This window comes from Tursiops truncatus, chromosome X, assembly GCF_011762595.2.
Source record: "Tursiops truncatus isolate mTurTru1 chromosome X, mTurTru1.mat.Y, whole genome shotgun sequence".
NCBI classification, from domain to species: domain Eukaryota; kingdom Metazoa; phylum Chordata; class Mammalia; order Artiodactyla; family Delphinidae; genus Tursiops; species Tursiops truncatus.
The window spans coordinates 29,169,995-29,187,801 of NC_047055.1; the positions used below are offsets into that span (position 1 = coordinate 29,169,995).

Below are 17,807 nucleotides of genomic sequence, written 5' to 3' on the forward strand. Positions count from 1 at the left end.
ACTTAATGCCATTGAACTGTATACTTAAAACTGGTTAAAATGGTAAATTTTATGTTTTACCAAATTTTTTTTAAATCCCATAGCCTCCCCCCCAAAAAATCAATCTCAGACTTCACAGAGTCAGTGCTTACCAGGGTATCATCATTCTGGTCTCCAAACATTTCTTTAAAAATCTTGCCAGGATCAGGAATTGGAGGGAATATAATAATCTTGAGCCTTTAAGAAAACAGAGACATTTTGGATCAAACCGTCCATTCCATAGAAATGTCCCACTTAAATACAGCCATATTAAAAGAAGGCTTGGACAAAAGACATGGTACACAAGTCATCTTTAGTGATAACGTACTTGTGAAAAAATTTCTAAAACAAGCTGAGAAATCGATCTCCTCAAAGTATCAAGTGTGGATAAAGCAGAGGGCCCATCAGTAGCAGACTACTTATACCCTTTCAATGAAAAAAATTTTTCCAGCTTTATTGAGATATACTTGACAAACAAAAATTGTATAAATTTGAGGTGTACAAAGTGACATTTTAATATATGTGTACATTGTGAAATGATGATCACAATCAAGCTAATTAACACATCCATCACCTCACACAGTTATAATTGTGTGTGTGGCACTGTGTGTGTTATCCTCTATCATTTAAATAAAAATGGTGCTTTACTTATCACAGATCAGATGGGAGCTTGCTGTTTATAATTTTGAAAAAAATAATCTTCCGAGAACAGGGGGCATTCTCTTTAATTTTTCTTCCTTGTCTCCTCTCTGTTTTTTTTTAAATTAAAAAAAAATTTTAATTGAAGTATAGTTGATTTACATTGTTGTGTTAATTACTTCTGTACAGCAAAGTGACTCAGTTATACATATATATACATTCTTTTCCATTATGGTTTATCACAGGATATTGAACATAGTTCCCTGTGCTACACAGTAAGACCTTGTTGTTTATCCATTCTATACATAATAGTTTGCATCTTGGGCTTCCCTGGTGGCACAGTGGTTGAGAGTCCGCCTGCCGATGCAGGGGACACGGGTTCGTGCCCCGGTCCGGGAAGATCCCACATGCCGCGGAAGCGGCTGGGCCCGTGAGCCATGGCTGCTGAGCCTGTGCGTCTGGAGCCTGTGCTCCGCAACGGGAGAGGTCACAACAGTGAGAGGCCCACGTACCACAAAAACAAAAAAAAAAAAAAAAGTTTGCATCTTATAATCCTAAACTCCCACTCCATCCCTCCCCCACCTCCCTCCCCCTTGGCAACCACCCCAGTCTATTCTCTATGTCCATGATTCTGTTTCTGTTTCATAGATATGTTCATTTGGGTCACGTTTTAGATTCCACTTATAAGTGATATCATATGGTATTTGTCTTTCTCTCTCTGACTTACTTCACTTAGTATGATAATCTCTAGTTGCTGCAAATGGCATTATTTCATTCTTTTTTATGGTTGAGTAGTATTCCATTGTATATATGTACCACATCTTCTTTATCCATTCATCTGTCAATGGACATTTAGGTTGTTTCCATGTCTTGGCTATTGTGAATAGTGCTGCTATGAACGTAGGGGTGCACGTATATTTTAGAATTAAAGTTTTGTCTGGACTCTCTATTTTTGCATCTGATAGTAGTACCCTTTGGTGGACCTACCTCATCTCCTAGGTCTCTAAACGTTGATGTGTCCCAGCATTCTCTTTTGTCCTCTTTATCTCCCTCACTTTATTAGTGCTCTCTTCCAGTCTTAGGGCTTTAAATCCATTTACATGCCAAGGACTCCCAAAATTCTATCTCCAGCCCAAACCTCTCCCTTAAACTCCAGATTCATGTATACAAGTACCTATTTAGCATCTCTACTTAGATATCTAATAGGTATCTCAAATTTCTCATGTTCAAAACTGAAGTCCTCACCTTTTCCCTAAAGCCAGCTCTCCTCCCAATCTTCTCCATCTTAGTAAATGGCTCTAGCATTCACTCAGTTGCTGAAGCCAAAAATCTAAGAGTTATCCTTGAATCCTCAATTTCCCTCACACCTTCGAAGACAAGCAGCCATCAGCAAGCACTATTAATTCCGTCTTCAAAATATATTCCACATCAGACTACCTCTTACTACCTCCTAACTAGTCTACCGGCCTCCACTCTTGTCCAACTCAAGTCTTCACTCAGCAATACAATGATCTTTTACGACAGTAAATCCAATCACATCCCTCCCCTGATTAAAACTCTCTCATGTTTCCCCATCATGCTTAGGATCACATTTCAATTCCTTGCCATAGCCTACATGATCTGGCCCTGCCAGCCTCTCCAGCCTCATTTCCTGTTGTTCTCCCCCTTGCATGCTCTCCTCTAACAAGACACACGGAGTTCATTCCAGCCTCAGGACCTTTGCACTTGCTGTTCCTTTGGCCTAGAATACTCTTTCTTTGAATAGCTGACTGGTTTGCTCCTTTAATTCTGTCCTCAAATGTCACTTTCTCAGAGAGGACTTCCCTGGCATCCTATGTAAGATGAGCCTCATATCACTTCCTAGCCTTTCTCCCCAGCCCAACTCCACAACTTTACTACTCACTAAGTGAAACCATAGATAGGGACTTTGTTCTGTTCGTTGCCACAACCCCAGCAATAACAACAGTGCCTGGCACATAAACAGGCACTCAACAAACATATGTTTAAAGAATACTGAAATAACGATAAAATGTTGATTCTAGAACCAGCTTAATAACCTTATTCCAACTTTAGGTATTTACTGAAAGAGCAAATAATAGCACCAGACTAGTCCCTATGATGAAATTGAGAAAGTGAAACATTCTCAAGGAATGAGTGCTGTAACTTAGAGACAACTTGAAGTTCTCTTTCCTATAGCATTAAGTAGCAACCTGTTTTGCATTCACACTAGACAAGTCATTTAATTGGTAATGGTCTCCATTTCTAAAACTTATGATCTACCAACCAACTGTTGACAAATTAGGCATTTGAAAGAGTAGAGTGAACATAGGTCTTATCAACAATTCTAAAAATATACAAAGAGAGCACTGCCTGAGCAGAGCCCTGGGATCTAACACTTTTCTCACCAGAAAATGGGTACAATAATATTTCTTTGCCATGCTATACTACCAAAAAGCCAGGTATAGCCAAAATGCTTCCAACACACTGGGGAAACATCAAACACACCCACAAAGAAGAATAACCATAGCAACCAGGGTAGCAGAAACTGTCAAGCCTGCCTGGGCAGCTGCCTTACCTTTTCAGGTACAGTAGAAGGACTATGATTGCAGCTGCAACGATGATCGGAATGATGAGTAACGTGGTTATGTAAAATGTTGGATTGGCCTTCTGACCTGGAAAATGAAAAGCAAAGAGAAAGACATGAGAAATAAAACCCTTTTAGAAATAAACCAAGCAACAGTTGTATTAGACTAATGAGATTACAGATATTTCTGCCCTCTACACCAACATATTTCCCAAAACTCTTCAATTCTCTTATCTTTTGTTATCTTAATAGTGAAAAAAAAAGTCCTGCTCTGGTGCCTAAAATTCCATGGATGAAAAAGCACCTTAAAGATTATCTGAAACCAGGATATCTTAACTGGTTTCAGACACTATTAACAAAGATGTTATATTTGTTAAATATGTCATCTCATTAACAGTGACTATCTTATTGGTTACTTAGCACTATTAGAACACCTAAAATAATCCTAACAACAACTACCACTACTATTCTTAATTGAGCAACTACTGTATGTCTGATATCATACTAGGTAATTTTGCATGCTTATATCTATGCTAAAGAGATAGATAATATTACTTCCCACTTATACAGATGAGAAGTGTAAGGCTCAGAGAGGTTCAGTGGCTTGTCCAGAGGGTTTAGTAAGTGATGGAGTCAAGCCTCAAACCCAGCACTGTCCAATTCCAAAGACTTTCATTAACTGCCTTGCTACACCTAACACTTAGAATGGCATGTCTAGTTATTGGGTTGGCCAAAAAGTTTGTTCAGGTTTTTCCATAGCATCTTACAGAAAACCCAGACAAACTTTTTGCCCAACCCAATATATGCTCATCTTTTCCACCAGGGCATGAAAATCTGGAAAGCATCTCAGGGCCTAATATTGTGTTAGGCAGCCTCTAAGATGACTCTAAATGATCCCTGCCTCCTGATATTCACACCCCTGTATAATTTTCTCCCCTTAAGGGTGGGCTGGACTACATGTGTGAATAGCAACAGTGATGGGATGTCACTTCTGAGATAAGGTTATAAAGGGCTGCAGTTCTCATACTGGGTGTTTCCTCATATGCTCTCTCTTGTTTGGACTACGCACTGGGGGACGCCAACTGCCACGTCATGAGGTAGCCCTGTGCAGAGAGTCAAATGGTAAGGAACTGAGAGAGGCCTCTGTATTAGTTTCCTAGAACTGCTGTAACAAATCACCACACGCTGGTTGGCTTAAAACAGGAGAAATATATTCTCTCTCAGCTCTGGAGGCTAGAAATCCCAAATCGAGGTATCAGCAGGGACACGCTCCCTCTGAAGGCTCTAGAGTAGACCCTCTCCTTGCATCTTCCTGGCTTCTGGTGGCTCCCAGGAATCCTTGGTGTTCCTTGGATTTGTAGCTGCATCACTCCGATCCCTGCCTTCATCTTCACATGGCCCTCTTCTCTGTGTTTCTGTGTATCCTCTCTTCTTCTGATAAGGATGCTAGTCATTGGATTTAGGGCCTGCTCTAAGCTGGTATGACCTCATCTTAACTTGCTTACATCTGCAAAAACTCTATTTCCAAATAAGGTCACATTCACAGGTACCAGGAGTTGGAACTTGAACAAATCTTTTTGGGGCACATGATGCAACCTGCTACAGCCTCCATCCAGCATCCAGAGTGGAAATGAGGCTTTCCAATGACCATATGAGTGATTGTGCAAGTGGATTCTCCAGCCCCAGTCAAGCCTTCAGATGAGACTGAAGTCCCAGTCAACAGCTTGACTGGAACCTTATGAGAGAACTTAAGCCAGACGTACCTAGCTAAGCTATGCCCAGATTTTTGAGCCATGGAAACTGTGAGATAGTAAATATGTGTTTTTTATTTTTTAATTATTTTTTTAAATTTTTTGGCTGCACTGCACAGCATGTGGGATCTTAGTTCCCCAACCAGGGATCGAACCCACGCTCCCTGCATTGGAAGCATGGAGTCTTAACCACTGGACCGCCAGGGAAGTCCCATATATGTGTTTTTTGTTTGTTTGTTTGTTTTGATTAATTTTTATTGGAGTATGGTTGCTTTACAATGTTGTGTTTTCTTGTTTTTTGTTTGTTTTTTTAAATTAACTTTTATTGGAGTATAGTTGCTTTACAATGTTGTGTCCAAATATGTGTTTCGTAAGCCACTAATTTTGGAGCTAATTTGTTATGCAATAATAGATAACTAATACAACCTTGCCTGGCACATAGCTTGTTCAGTTTTTCAATTAATAGGGAATTGACTACTTCAATAACCTGTCTCTCTGACTGTTAGATGGCTGTTAGAAAGTTCTTAAGTTGGTCCTGTTTTGGCCCATGGAGCCACAAAAAAGATAGCCTACTCCCTCTTCTACCTGACAATACCTCAAATATTAGAATTCAGCAATTATGACTCCCTAAGCTTACTTCGTTAACTGTTCTTCCCCAAATTTTGAGATTCTTCAACATCCTGATTACCCTTCCAAGGAAAGATTCCAGTCTGCCAATGCACCTCTTACAATGTGGTGCCCAGGATGGGATGCTGTATACTTTTGATGTGGCCAGGACACTGTGCCCCACCCTGCAGCACCCCTTGTTCTGGATGCTGCACTATCACTGCTGCCTATGACTGCAGTATGCCTTTGGGGGATATTTAAGGGACCGATGTTGAGTCACTTTGAGCTTACAGTCAAATAAAACCCTATCCCTCACCCCACAGCACACACATCCATAAGGGACATGTCTTTCCAATCCTGTACTTGACCCTGGCAGATAGCTTGCTCAGCCTCTCAATTAATAAATGAAACTGATTTTCTTCAAACCTAGATATATGTTTATCTCTATAAAATGCCATCAAGGTCATTGTCCTACTCTTGATTCTGTTACCAGCACATAGGATAGTACTCTAGCATTGCACAATCTGCAGATTTAATCATGCCTGCCTTCTATATTTTTGTTCAGGTTGTTAACAAAGATACAGACAGGATAGAAGAGAGGATAACACCATTTGGACTGCAAATTTTCAAAGAGCTGCATATTGTAAATTAACCCTGAGTGATCCGACAATAATTAAACAGAAAATACATTTCAATTGTAAGTATTCTCTGGCTGACGTCAAGAATAAAGAACAGGGACTTCCCTGGTGGCGCAGTGGTTAAGAATCCGCCTGCCAATGCAGGGGACATGGGTTCGAGCCGTGGTCCGGGAAGATCCCACATGCCGCGGAGCAACTAAGCCTGTGCGCCACAACTACTGAGCCTGCGAGCCACAGCTACTGAGCCCGCGTGCCACAACTACTGAAGCCTGCACGCCTAGAGCCTGTGCTCTGCAACGAAAGAAGCCACCGCAATGAGAAGCCCGTGCGCCACAACGAAGAGTAGCCCCCGCTCGCCACAACTAGAGAAACCCCGCATGCAGCAGTGAAGACCCAATGCAGCCAAACATAAATAAAATTTTTAAAAAAGAATGAAGAACAGCCCTTTCCCACAATCAAGTTTCTGCTTCAACTTAGTTTCCATGTATCAATGGTTTAACTTTTAATAAAATCCCATTCTCTTACCTATACTCATTGCTTGACTCCAATTACTCCAGAGTTTGTCATCCTCATAGCATAACTTATTTGTTTTGACTCTTATTCTGACTGTGTTCAAAGTATCAGGAAGAACACCAGGGACGATGAAACAAATTGTACCCTTAGATATAAAATAAAAGCACACAAGGAATATTACCAGCTTATTCTCTTTCTCTGCTTCTGAGTCCTAAAGATAATTATCTGCCAACTTTTGTATATGATTAAGACTTTGTATTGCAATACAAATTATCTGACTTTAACTCCTGAAAAAGAAAATTGGCAATAATCCACAGAACAAAGTAGTTTGTTTTTCTCAAAGCAGTTCAAATTTAGAATATGCTCACCCTGTCCCACCCCCAATTACTCTATGAGTTTAAGCCCAAATAGCTAAAATTGAACTTACTGACCTCTAGGTTTCCTTCAAATTCTGAATTCTGACATTTGGCCTCTTCAACCTTGAAAATATAAAAAATGAATACATTCAAAAAGTTTTAAAGACCACACTTTATATCATTTAACCGTTTTAACAAGTTTTCTTTTATGCCATTATCAGAGGACCAGGTGCAGTGAAAAGAGGTAGGTTTTTAAAAATAAGTGGTCAATTACATATCCATATGTGAAAAAAAAGAATCTTGACCCCTACCTCACACTATTTACAAAGTCAATTCCATATGGATTGCAGATCTAAATATGAAAGTTAAAATAAATTAATAAATAAATACATAAATACAGCAAGCTTTTAGATGAGAACATACAACATCCTCATGACCTTAAAGTAGGAAGATATTTTAAATAGGACCAAAAAAATATTAACCATAAAGGAAAAATTTTTATAAAATCATCTATATTAGGGCTTCCCTGGTGGCGCAGTGGTTGAGAGTCCGTCTGCCGATGCAGGGGACACGGGTTCGTGCCCCAGTCCGGGAAGATCCCACATGCCGCGGAGCGGCTGGGCCCGTGAGCCATGGCCGCTGAGCCTGCGCGTCCGGAGCCTGTGCTCCGCAACGGGAGAGGCCACAACAGTGAGAGCCCCGCGTATTGAAAAAAAAAAAAAAATCATCTATATTAAAATTAAAAGCTTCTGTTTACCAAAAGATATCCTATTAAGGAAATTCAAAGGTAATGCATAGAGTGAGAAAAGATATTTGCAGTTTATGACAAAGGATTTGCATATATATATATAAAATATATATTTATATATAATACACACACATACATATACCTCATAAATTAATAAGAAAAAGACAGACAACCCAATAGAAAAGTGGCAAAAGACTTGCACAGACATTTCACAAGAGGATATTCAAATTGCCAATAAACATAGGAAAAAGTGCTCAACTTCATTAGTTATCAGGAAAATGCATATTAAATCCACAAGATAACGATACACACACCTACTGGACAATACCAAGTGTTGGTGACGATGTAAAGCATCTAGCACTCTCAATTTCTGCTTTTAGTAGTGTAAATCGGCACAACCATTTGGGAAAACTTATTATCTACTAGAGACAATCATATGTAACCCTATGTCCCATATATGCGCAACAGAAATGTACACATATGTGCACCAAGAAATAAGTGTGCAAATGTTCATAAAAACTCTATTCATAAAATTCCAAACTGGAAACTATTTAAATGTCTATCAGCGGGAGAATGGATAAATCAAATGTGGTATATTGACATGATGGAATGAATGCAATGAGATGCATCTTCAACCACAGGCAACAATATCCGTGAATATCATAAACATAACATTGAACAAGAGAAGACAGACACACAAAAAAGTTCTGTATAATTCATTTATATAAAGTTTAAAAAGAGGCAACAAAATTAATCTATGGGATTAGAAGTCAGGATAATAATCATTCTTTGGGAAAGTAGTGACCAAAAGGAGTCATGATTGAGCTTCTAGGGTACTGATTATGTAAGTTAAAAATCATTTGTGAAAAATCATTGAGCTGTACATAATGACTTCTGCAATTTTTCTATAGTATACTATATATAATAAAAAGTTAAAAAAAGAAAACTATTATGCTCCATTGTTGAGAGTATAATATACCAAAAATGACTGGGTTAGAGAAAAGAAAGTAAAATGCAATTTTCTCCTCTACACAACTTAAGTCATGTGCTGTCTGAAGTAAAGAGAACAACCAGTTCTTAAAATGTAAATATTTCCAAATCAACACATGAAAATCTGTTGCTTAGTTAAATAGTCTACTTCTGGCCAACAGGTCCATGAAAAGATGTTCAACATCACTAATCATTATCGAAATGCAAATCAAAACCACAATGCGATATTATCTCATACTTGTTAAGTGGCTATCATCAAAAAGATAAGTGATAACAAAAGGAAAAGGAAACCCTCGTGCACTGTTGGTGGGAATGTAAACTGGTGCAGTGACTATGGAAAACAGTATGGAGGTTCCTCAAAAAATTAAAAATAGAACTACCATACGATCTAGCAGCCCCAAGGAAATCCTGCCATTTGTGACAACATGGATGGAACTTGAGGGCATTATGCTAAGTGAAATAAGTCAGAGAGAGAAAGACAAATACTGTATGATCTCACTTGTATGTAGAATCCAAAAAAGTCGAATTCACTGAAGCGGAGAATAGAATGGTAATTGCCAGAGGCTGGGGAGTGAGGAAAATGGGAAGATGTTGGTCAAGGGTGCAAATTTTCAGTTATATATTCTGGGGACCTAATGTACAGCATGATGATTACAGTTAATAATACTGTATTGTACAGAAACTAACACAACATTGTAAATCTACTATCTCATCACACACACAAAGAAGGTAAGTTTGTGAGGTGATGAATGTGTTAACTTGTTTGTGATAATCATCTCACAATGTATATGTATATTAAATCATGTTGTACACCTTAAAATAATCACATTGTACAACCTAAATATATACAATTTTTACTTGTAAATCATACCTCAATAAACATGGAAAAAATAGTCAACTTCTATCAAAGAAATGTTTAAACATGGGACAAAGACCAGAACACACGCTATGATCTTTGGCATTCAATGTCATTCACTAAATGGTTCCTACCAGCATTTGTGAAGAGTGAAAGGCCAACTGAATGATGAAGAGCCATCCTATCAATATTTCATATAGGGGCAGAGCAAAGGCCACTTGGGGGCTACTGTACACCAGTGCTGGCCATTCGGAATCAGAGGCCTGCTGGGGAATCACAAGTGCCAACTACCACTTGAGGGACCAGGTTGCAGGCTGATGTCCCCCCTCCCCTGGACCATCTCCCAGATATATATATATTCCAAAGTCAGCAAATCATTGTGTAAATTGATAGTTCTGGGCTCTTGTTCAAATGTAAATCTCCTTGTGTAGTTTACCAACTGCTCAGATATTTCTGTGAGAAAAGGAAAACAAGGATACAGATCACCAAGTAGATAGCTGGCGGGGATGGAGGTAGTCAAAGCCAAGTCACTTCTTACTTTATGATTCTGTCATGAGCTACCTCTGACCCAGCACCATGTGGTGGCACCCGTTCATATTCCAGCCTACTTCCCCCTCTTAACTAGAACACCAGGCAAAAGAATTACTCAAAAAAGCCTTGCAGAAAGAAACAAAAAGGGTCTAACCAGCAGAGCTCAAAATCGGCAAGCACACAAAAAGCTGATGACATTCTAGGGGAAGAAACAGCTGGTGAACATCTGCTAAGAGAGAGAACATTAAACTCAAGTGTATAAACAGAGTTAACTCCAAATCAACTATAGTTCTGGTTTTGATGGATAAAGTTCCACAGTATAGTGTGCTCTCTTCAGTTCAGAAGTTTGCAAAAAAAAAAAAAAAAAAGTAACTCAATTTAACAAGAATTTATCAAGTGGTGACTATGCACATGGTCTTATACCAAGTGTTCTTGGTCAAAGCTTAATACATGGAGACCAACCTCTGAAGTCATACTTATAAGCTATGTGGCCTGTAGCAAGTTACTTAACCTCTCTGAGCCTTAGCTGCTCAGTAAAATGTAGGTTAAAAGAGAACCTATTCCATCGATTGTTATGAGCTACTGTATAAGAAGTACATAGAAGAGTATATTTGTAACACATCATAAACAATAAGTGATGCCTGCTACTATTAACAGGAAGTATTGAGGTGGTCCTGGGGGTCAGACTTTTACAGAAATCTTGACTCTATCACTTATTAGAAATGTGACCTTACAAGTAACTTCTGGGACCGAGTTTTCTCATCTGTAAAATGGGGACAAAACAACAGGACCTTGGGACTTCCCTGGTGGTGCAGTGGTTAAGAATCCGCCTGCCAATGCAGGGGACACGGGCTCGAGCCCTGGTCTGGGAAGATCCCACATGCCGCAGAGCAACTAAGCCCGTGTGCCACAACTGCTGAGCCTGCGCTCTAGAACCCGCGAGCCACAACTACTGAGCCCGCGTGCCACAACTACTGAAACCCGTGCGCCTAGAGCCTGTGCTCTGCAACAAGAGAAGCCACCACAATGAGAAGCCCATGCACCGCAACAAAGAGTAGCCCCCGCTCACCACAACTAGGGAAAGCCTGTGCACAGCAACGAAGACCCAACGCAGCCAAAAATAAATAAGTAAATAAATAAGTAAATAAATAAATTTATTTAAAAAAAAAACAGGACCTAGATCCTTGGAGTTATTGTGAGGACCAAATGAGACAATTCAAATAAAGTGCTTATTAAAATAGCTAATACATAGTAATTGCTTAATATATGTTAGCTGGTATTAGTAGCAGGAATGGCACAAAGTAAACACCACCTAACTCCTCCCTACAGGAGCTTATATTTTTTGGTAGAGATCATGGGTAACTAGCAGGACATAATTCAGTACCAAGTGAGTAATGCAAGCAGCACGTGTCTCAGGATTTCAGACAGAAGAGAACAGTAAAGGCTGGAATAGTCAAGCATATTCGGCTTTCGGATAACTCACTTGGTTGTAAATTCAAGCCTCACCCCCTCCCCACTTGGAAGCCCTTTGCCTTTTCCTTTGTGGCATTATTTGGGGATTCAGGTTTCTGGTACGAATAATGATTATTCTATTTCAGCAAACGCCTTCATTTGCAAATATCCAGAAGAGGTCTGCTCAGCTGTGGACCTGGTCACTTCCTCTTGGAGTTACAGCCTGTTAATACCAGCTTATTTTAGTAAATAAAATAATTTAGTTTTTGAAACTCCCATGATGAGCTAAAGCAAGTGGACCAAGGAATCTGCCCACATGTGAGATTCAGGACTCCTTTAAAAGCCAATATAATATACTTGGTTTCTAACCTCTAAAACTCAAATGCACACAGGGCCCAGGCAGGTGGCACACAAATGAGTGGGGCAGTCCACGTGGTCCTAAGGCGCCACCTTATGGCAACTACACTGTCAGGTACCACAGTTTTAAATCTGGGTAAAAAATTCAAATTTAATATACAAGCAAACAAAACCCCACTTTGTTTGTGGTCCAAACAAAAATGTTTGAGGCCCGAGTTCATGTCCTCTGCTGTAAAGCGTAACAATGAGACTGAGGCCCGGAGGTTATGCCACATCCAGTTATGCCCAGTGCCCCACAGTGACCTCTAATTAGCATGTTTTGTATTAGATTACAAATAGCGTAAATGTACATAATCCAAAAAATACTGACTACTCAGTACTGACTACTTTAGTTGCCACAAACTCCAAGAAAACTGAATGGCTGTACTGGAGCCTCCAGGTATCCACATAATCTGACCCCAGCCTCAGGCTCAGACATCTCTTCCTACTATAGTTTGGTCACACCAGTCTCCTTTTTCTCACACATGCCAAGTTCATTCCTGCCTCAGAGCCTTTGTACATGCTGTCCCCTCCGCCCCCAGATCGTCAAATGGCTAGCTCCTGTGCATCTCAAGTGTCATCGCTTCGGATGACTACCCTACCTAATATTCCCTCAGGACTTCCCATCACCCCCATTTAATTTTCTGCATAACATTCATTCTCTAAAATTAGCTTGCTCGTTTACACACTTGTTTTCTAGTAGGTAAGCTTCGTGGGAAAAAAATTCTTTTCGTCAGGTGTCATGTGCCCATAAAACAGTGCCTGGCACATGGTAGGCACGTAATAAAAATTTTTTGAACAAATGAATTAATGAATGGCTGGAATCTTGCAGCCGATGCTACCATAAACTGCCAAACCTTTCACCATACTCTATTTCAGAGAAGGTTCATCATCATCATCATCACCATCATCATCAGATGAGAAATCTAAGAGCTACATTTCACTGATATTTCAATTTATTACACTGTAAGAAATTCAAGTGAAAGAAAAATATCTAAATAACAACTATCAAAAAAAACTTACGTAGAAAATATCATGTGTCTCAGCTTGGCTGTTATTGACTTCTACTTCATAAGATAAGCATCTGCTATAAAAATTCTGTGGATTCTTCCATTGCACGTATAAGTCACCATTTTGGAAGGAGAGATTTTTAATATGTGGAGGATCAGGCTTCACTGATAGAAATAGAAGAATACAAATTAGCTTCCAGAGTTTATTTTGATGAGATACACATATGGGTAGAGACAATGAAGGTCACAGAGTAAATCAAAATAGGGCTGATGCTTTTAATGGCCTTACATGATCAGACATACAGTTCTAGAATTTCTGATTAGCCACGATTAATATAGGGCGCCTAGTAAATGTATCTAAGGAACATCTTTGGGGTGTCTGCCAGATGACATGAACTCTGATCTGCATCTGCTTAGGACATGGCTGGGGTATAATCAGGACATCTAGCTGCAACAAGGAGGGTAAAGAAAAGAAGTGCGTAGGTCCAGATATGCCTCTACATGATGGGTACCAAGGAGCATCAGGTACAAGCGGTTTCCCCAGGCGACACTCACTTATGCCAATCAAAGACCACAATTAAAACATTAGCATTGGGCTTCCCCGGTGGCGCAGTGGTTGAGAGTCCACCTGCCGATGCAGGGGATGCGGGTTCGTGCCCCGGTCCGGGAAGATCCCACATGCCGCGGAGCGGCTGGGCCCGTGAGCCATGGCCGCTGAGCCTGCGCATCCGGAGCCTGTGCTCCGCAACGGGAGAGGCCACAACAGTGAGAGGCCCGCATACCGCAAAAAACAAAACAAAACAAAACAAAAAAAACATTAGCATAGTTTTCCGTGGGACAACTAGGCCCGCGTGCTGCAACTACAGGGCCCACGCACTCTGGAGCCCGAGTGTCACAACAAATGAGCCCGCATGCTGCAACTAAGACCCAACGCAGCCAATAAATAAATGAATATTAAACATTAAAAAACAGCCTAATTTTGTCACATGCTACAACACGGATGAAACTTGAGGACATTATGCTAAATGAAATAAGTCCATCACAAAAGGACCAATACTGTATGATTCCAGTCATATGAGGTACCTAAAGTAGTCAGTCATAGAAACAGAAAGTAGGAAGGTGATTACCAGGGGCTGGGGGAGGGAGGAGGGGGACAGGGGGAGGGGGAGTTAGTGTTTCATGGGCATGGAGTTTCAGTATTACAAGATGGGAAAGTTCTAGAGATACGTTGCACAACAATGTGAATATACTTAACACTACTGAACTGTACACTTGAAAATGGTTAAGATGGTATATTTAATGTTATATAATTATAACCACAATTTAAAAGAAAGTAAAAAACAAAAAATTAGCCTAGTCAATTTAGTTTTTCAGGAGTCAACTATGCTTAAGACCGAGCAACAAAAGAGAATGGATAATTAACAGAAAACAACTTGACAATGTCATCTTCTAGCTGAGAAGGATCTCCCTTTATTTTATTTTTTTAATTAATTAATTTATTTATTTTTGGCTGCCTTGGGTCTTCATTGCTGCGTGCAGGCTTTCTCTAGTTGCGGCGAGTGGGGGCTACTCTTTGTTGCGGTGCGCGGGCTTCTCATTGCGGTGGCTTCTCTTGTTGCAGAGCATGAAGCACGGGCTTCAGTAGTTGTGGCACACGGGCTCAGTAGTTGTGACTCGCAGGCTCTAGAGCACAGTCTCGGTAGTTGTGGCGCACGGGCTTAGTTGCCCCGTGGCATGTGGGATCTTCCCGGACCAGGGCTCGAACCCGTGTCCCCTGCATTGGCAGGCGGATTCTTAACCACTGCACCACCAGGGAAGCCCAGGATCTCCCTTTATATCACCACTAATCTCTAGGAAGAAGAGCAGCAAAATGAGCTTTAAAAGGTCCAAGAAGGACAACCTGCCAAGCCGGGGGGCGGCGGGGGGTGCAGAGAAGGTCTTTGCTTCAGATGATCCTACTTGGCAAGTTTCCGCACACCCCCCCGCACCCCAACCCCCCGCCCCGGCCTACAAACTAAGCTACCCTGCGTGCACTACTAGAATTCATTTCCATGGCTGTCTGAAGCGGCGGTAAACAGTGTTCTACTCAGACTTGGAAACCTCTGTCAATTCATGATTATTTGCCTATAAATTTTCTGTGTACCACTTAGCCAGAATCTGAGCTCTCTGTCGGGATATCACAACAAATAAATAAACGTGACGCTTACACTACTCTGCTATAGAGACTTACAAAACGCTTTTATACGGCTCACATCATTTGGACCTTACAACAATCCTTTGAGGTCAAGAGGAACTGTGTACCCCCTTTTACAGATGAGGAAGCACTTAGAGTGTATATGCCTTGTCCAAAGTGAAGAAGCTAGGACCTTAAGCAGGTCTCTTAAGTTTTTAAGTTGAGGACTCTTTCTAGTGGGCTGAAACTCAGCTGCACTGGTTGTTCTGATTGATCAGTGCCTGGGTCACCCAGAATGTTAGACAGTTTGAATATCACCCCTGATCACTCCACCTCCAGTCTAAGCGCTTTTTTAACTAAGAGGCAGATTATCCAGGAACTATATTAAGTCACATTTATTCTGCAGCAGCATCCTCTGGAGATCTTGAGTCACAGAGCCCAGGTCCTAATCTCGGTTCTGCAACTGACTACTTGCTCTAAGGCTCAGTGTACTCATAAGTAAACAAGGATAAAGCATGTGGCATGTGTGCTCGATAAATATGAGAATTTCCAAGCTTGCTTCTTTAAAAAGGAGTGAAGAAATATATACATAAATATAGTCCCTTTTTTTTTCTGGGAAGATCTTCAAGCCAAAAATCATCATTTTTTATTATTTCTATTGATGTTCAAAAAAAATAACACTTTTATCCACACTGCCTTAGAGGACTTCTAAAACGTACCATGAGAAGTTAAAGGCACTATATTGAAGGATGGTCTGATTTTTCCTGCATTGTCCTTGACCATTACTTGGACACTGTGTTGTTCAAAACTGGAATCCTTCACCTTAGTCAGAGCAAAGGAACAACCAATGTGTTCACCTTCTCTATAGAGGTCTTCACACTGAAGAACTTTTCCTAGGCTGCTGTGCCTGCAAGATAAAATAAGACAACCTTCTGCATTATTTTTAACCAGATATTCAAGAAACAAAGGTAGAAGTTTATTTGTTTGGTTGTTTTTAAATGACTGAAGATGTCCATATTTGCAAACTGGCAGGGTAGCATTTTTTAAAGCCCTATTTTATAATGTGGCTCCATTTCATACTCTAGGAAGAAGTGAATGATCCTTCTTCATGAATACTGGTACTTTCAATAGTTAGAGAAACTAGAAGAGTCCTGACTCTTTTTCCTCTGCTGTATGGGAGATGGCATGAGGTCAGGATGAGAAACGTTACGCTTCCTGAAAATGCCTCATCTGCTCAATCCCATGGCTCTCCTCTGGGCCCTCTGCCTGCTCCTTCCTTGTTTTCTTGGCTTGCTCCTCTCCCTTCTCCTATTCTCAGAGGATTCACATCCGGTCCTCAGCCCGCTGCATATCCCTCTCTATTTCTTACTCCCTCATCCATTCACCCATTTATCACTTCCACCCCTTGACTAGAATTTCTGCACTGAGGATTTTCCTAATCCTGACCTCTCGCCTTGGAGCTAGTCCCAGATTCCTAACTGCTCCACCTGAGTGTTCCACCCACCTCAAATTCAGCAGCCAAAACGGATGCCCCCTCTTCCCTGCCAAACTGCCTTTTCTTCTAACCACCCCAGTTTCCATCAGTCAGAACTCAGTTTCTCTGGGCTTCTCGATCAGAGCCTTTGCAATCACCTCTCTTCGCTTTCCCTACATTCTATCACCAAATTTCGTTACTTCTTCCTTTGCAAAGCTTCTGGGCTTCTCTCCTATGATATTCCCCTCATCCTGTTTCAGGTCCTCATCACTTGAGGCTTCATGGCTTCTCCAGACTGACCTCTCTGACTTTATCAGTGTCCTCCAACCAGTGCCAGATCAATGTTCCAGAACACAATCGCTTTCTAAGTGCCTTACTCCACTGTGTGGTTCTAAATGCTGGTATCTTGCTTCCCATTTCAAAAAACCTCTACATATACCTTTCCCCAATGATCATCTAGCACAGCGCAGGCAGACAATGTCCTCATTACACTTTTTTGTCTAGACTATCAAAGGACTCTGTTTTATAGTAACTGGCAGAAGACACAGAGTCAACCCTTACATTATCAGTCACAAGGGGAGCTGTGCAAAGGTTCTGCAGAAAAGGAAGACAATTTAGAAAATGAACTAAGAGTAAAGAGTCCCAAACCCTTCACCTGTTTACTTCAGAATCATCTGTGCTCATTTTAAAAATTCAGATTCCTCAAACCTTCTCCCAGAGAACCCTACTTAGAAGGTTTTGTCCAGGGCCTAGGAATAAGCATTTTGACAGCAATTCTCCAGGGGATTGTGCTGCAAAATCCAGTCTTATAAAACTCAGATCTTTCCCACAAATACAGTCAATTGATCTTTGACAAAGGAGCAAAGGCAAGACAATGGAGCAAAGATAGTTTCTTCAACAAATGGTGCTGGAACAACTGGACATCCACATGCAAAAAAAATGAATCTAGTCACAGACCTTACACTATTCACAAAACTAAACTTAAACTCACAATGGATCACAGACCTAAATGTAAAATGCAAAACTATAAACCTCCTAGGAGATAACACAGGAGAAGAGCTAGACAACCTTG

General features: G+C 40.7%; 1 protein-coding gene across 2 annotated transcripts in view; it reads right to left on the minus strand.

Annotated features, from left to right (window-relative positions):
- The window catches only part of IL13RA1 (interleukin 13 receptor subunit alpha 1), a 65,154-nt gene that overhangs the window by 13,243 nt on the left and 34,104 nt on the right, over positions 1-17,807 (minus strand). The window contains exons 5-10 of one of the 2 annotated variants that reach the window (XM_019949518.2): positions 15,981-16,168; positions 13,102-13,253; positions 7,181-7,228; positions 6,762-6,894; positions 3,233-3,329; positions 132-216 (exon numbers count right to left, since the gene is read on the minus strand). In XM_019949518.2, the coding sequence (XP_019805077.2) occupies positions 132-216; positions 3,233-3,329; positions 6,762-6,894; positions 7,181-7,228; positions 13,102-13,253; positions 15,981-16,168 (703 nt within the window). The remainder of the gene's footprint in view (positions 1-131; positions 217-3,232; positions 3,330-6,761; positions 6,895-7,180; positions 7,229-13,101; positions 13,254-15,980; positions 16,169-17,807) is intronic. The other variant, XM_073799364.1, reaches the window with a different exon arrangement.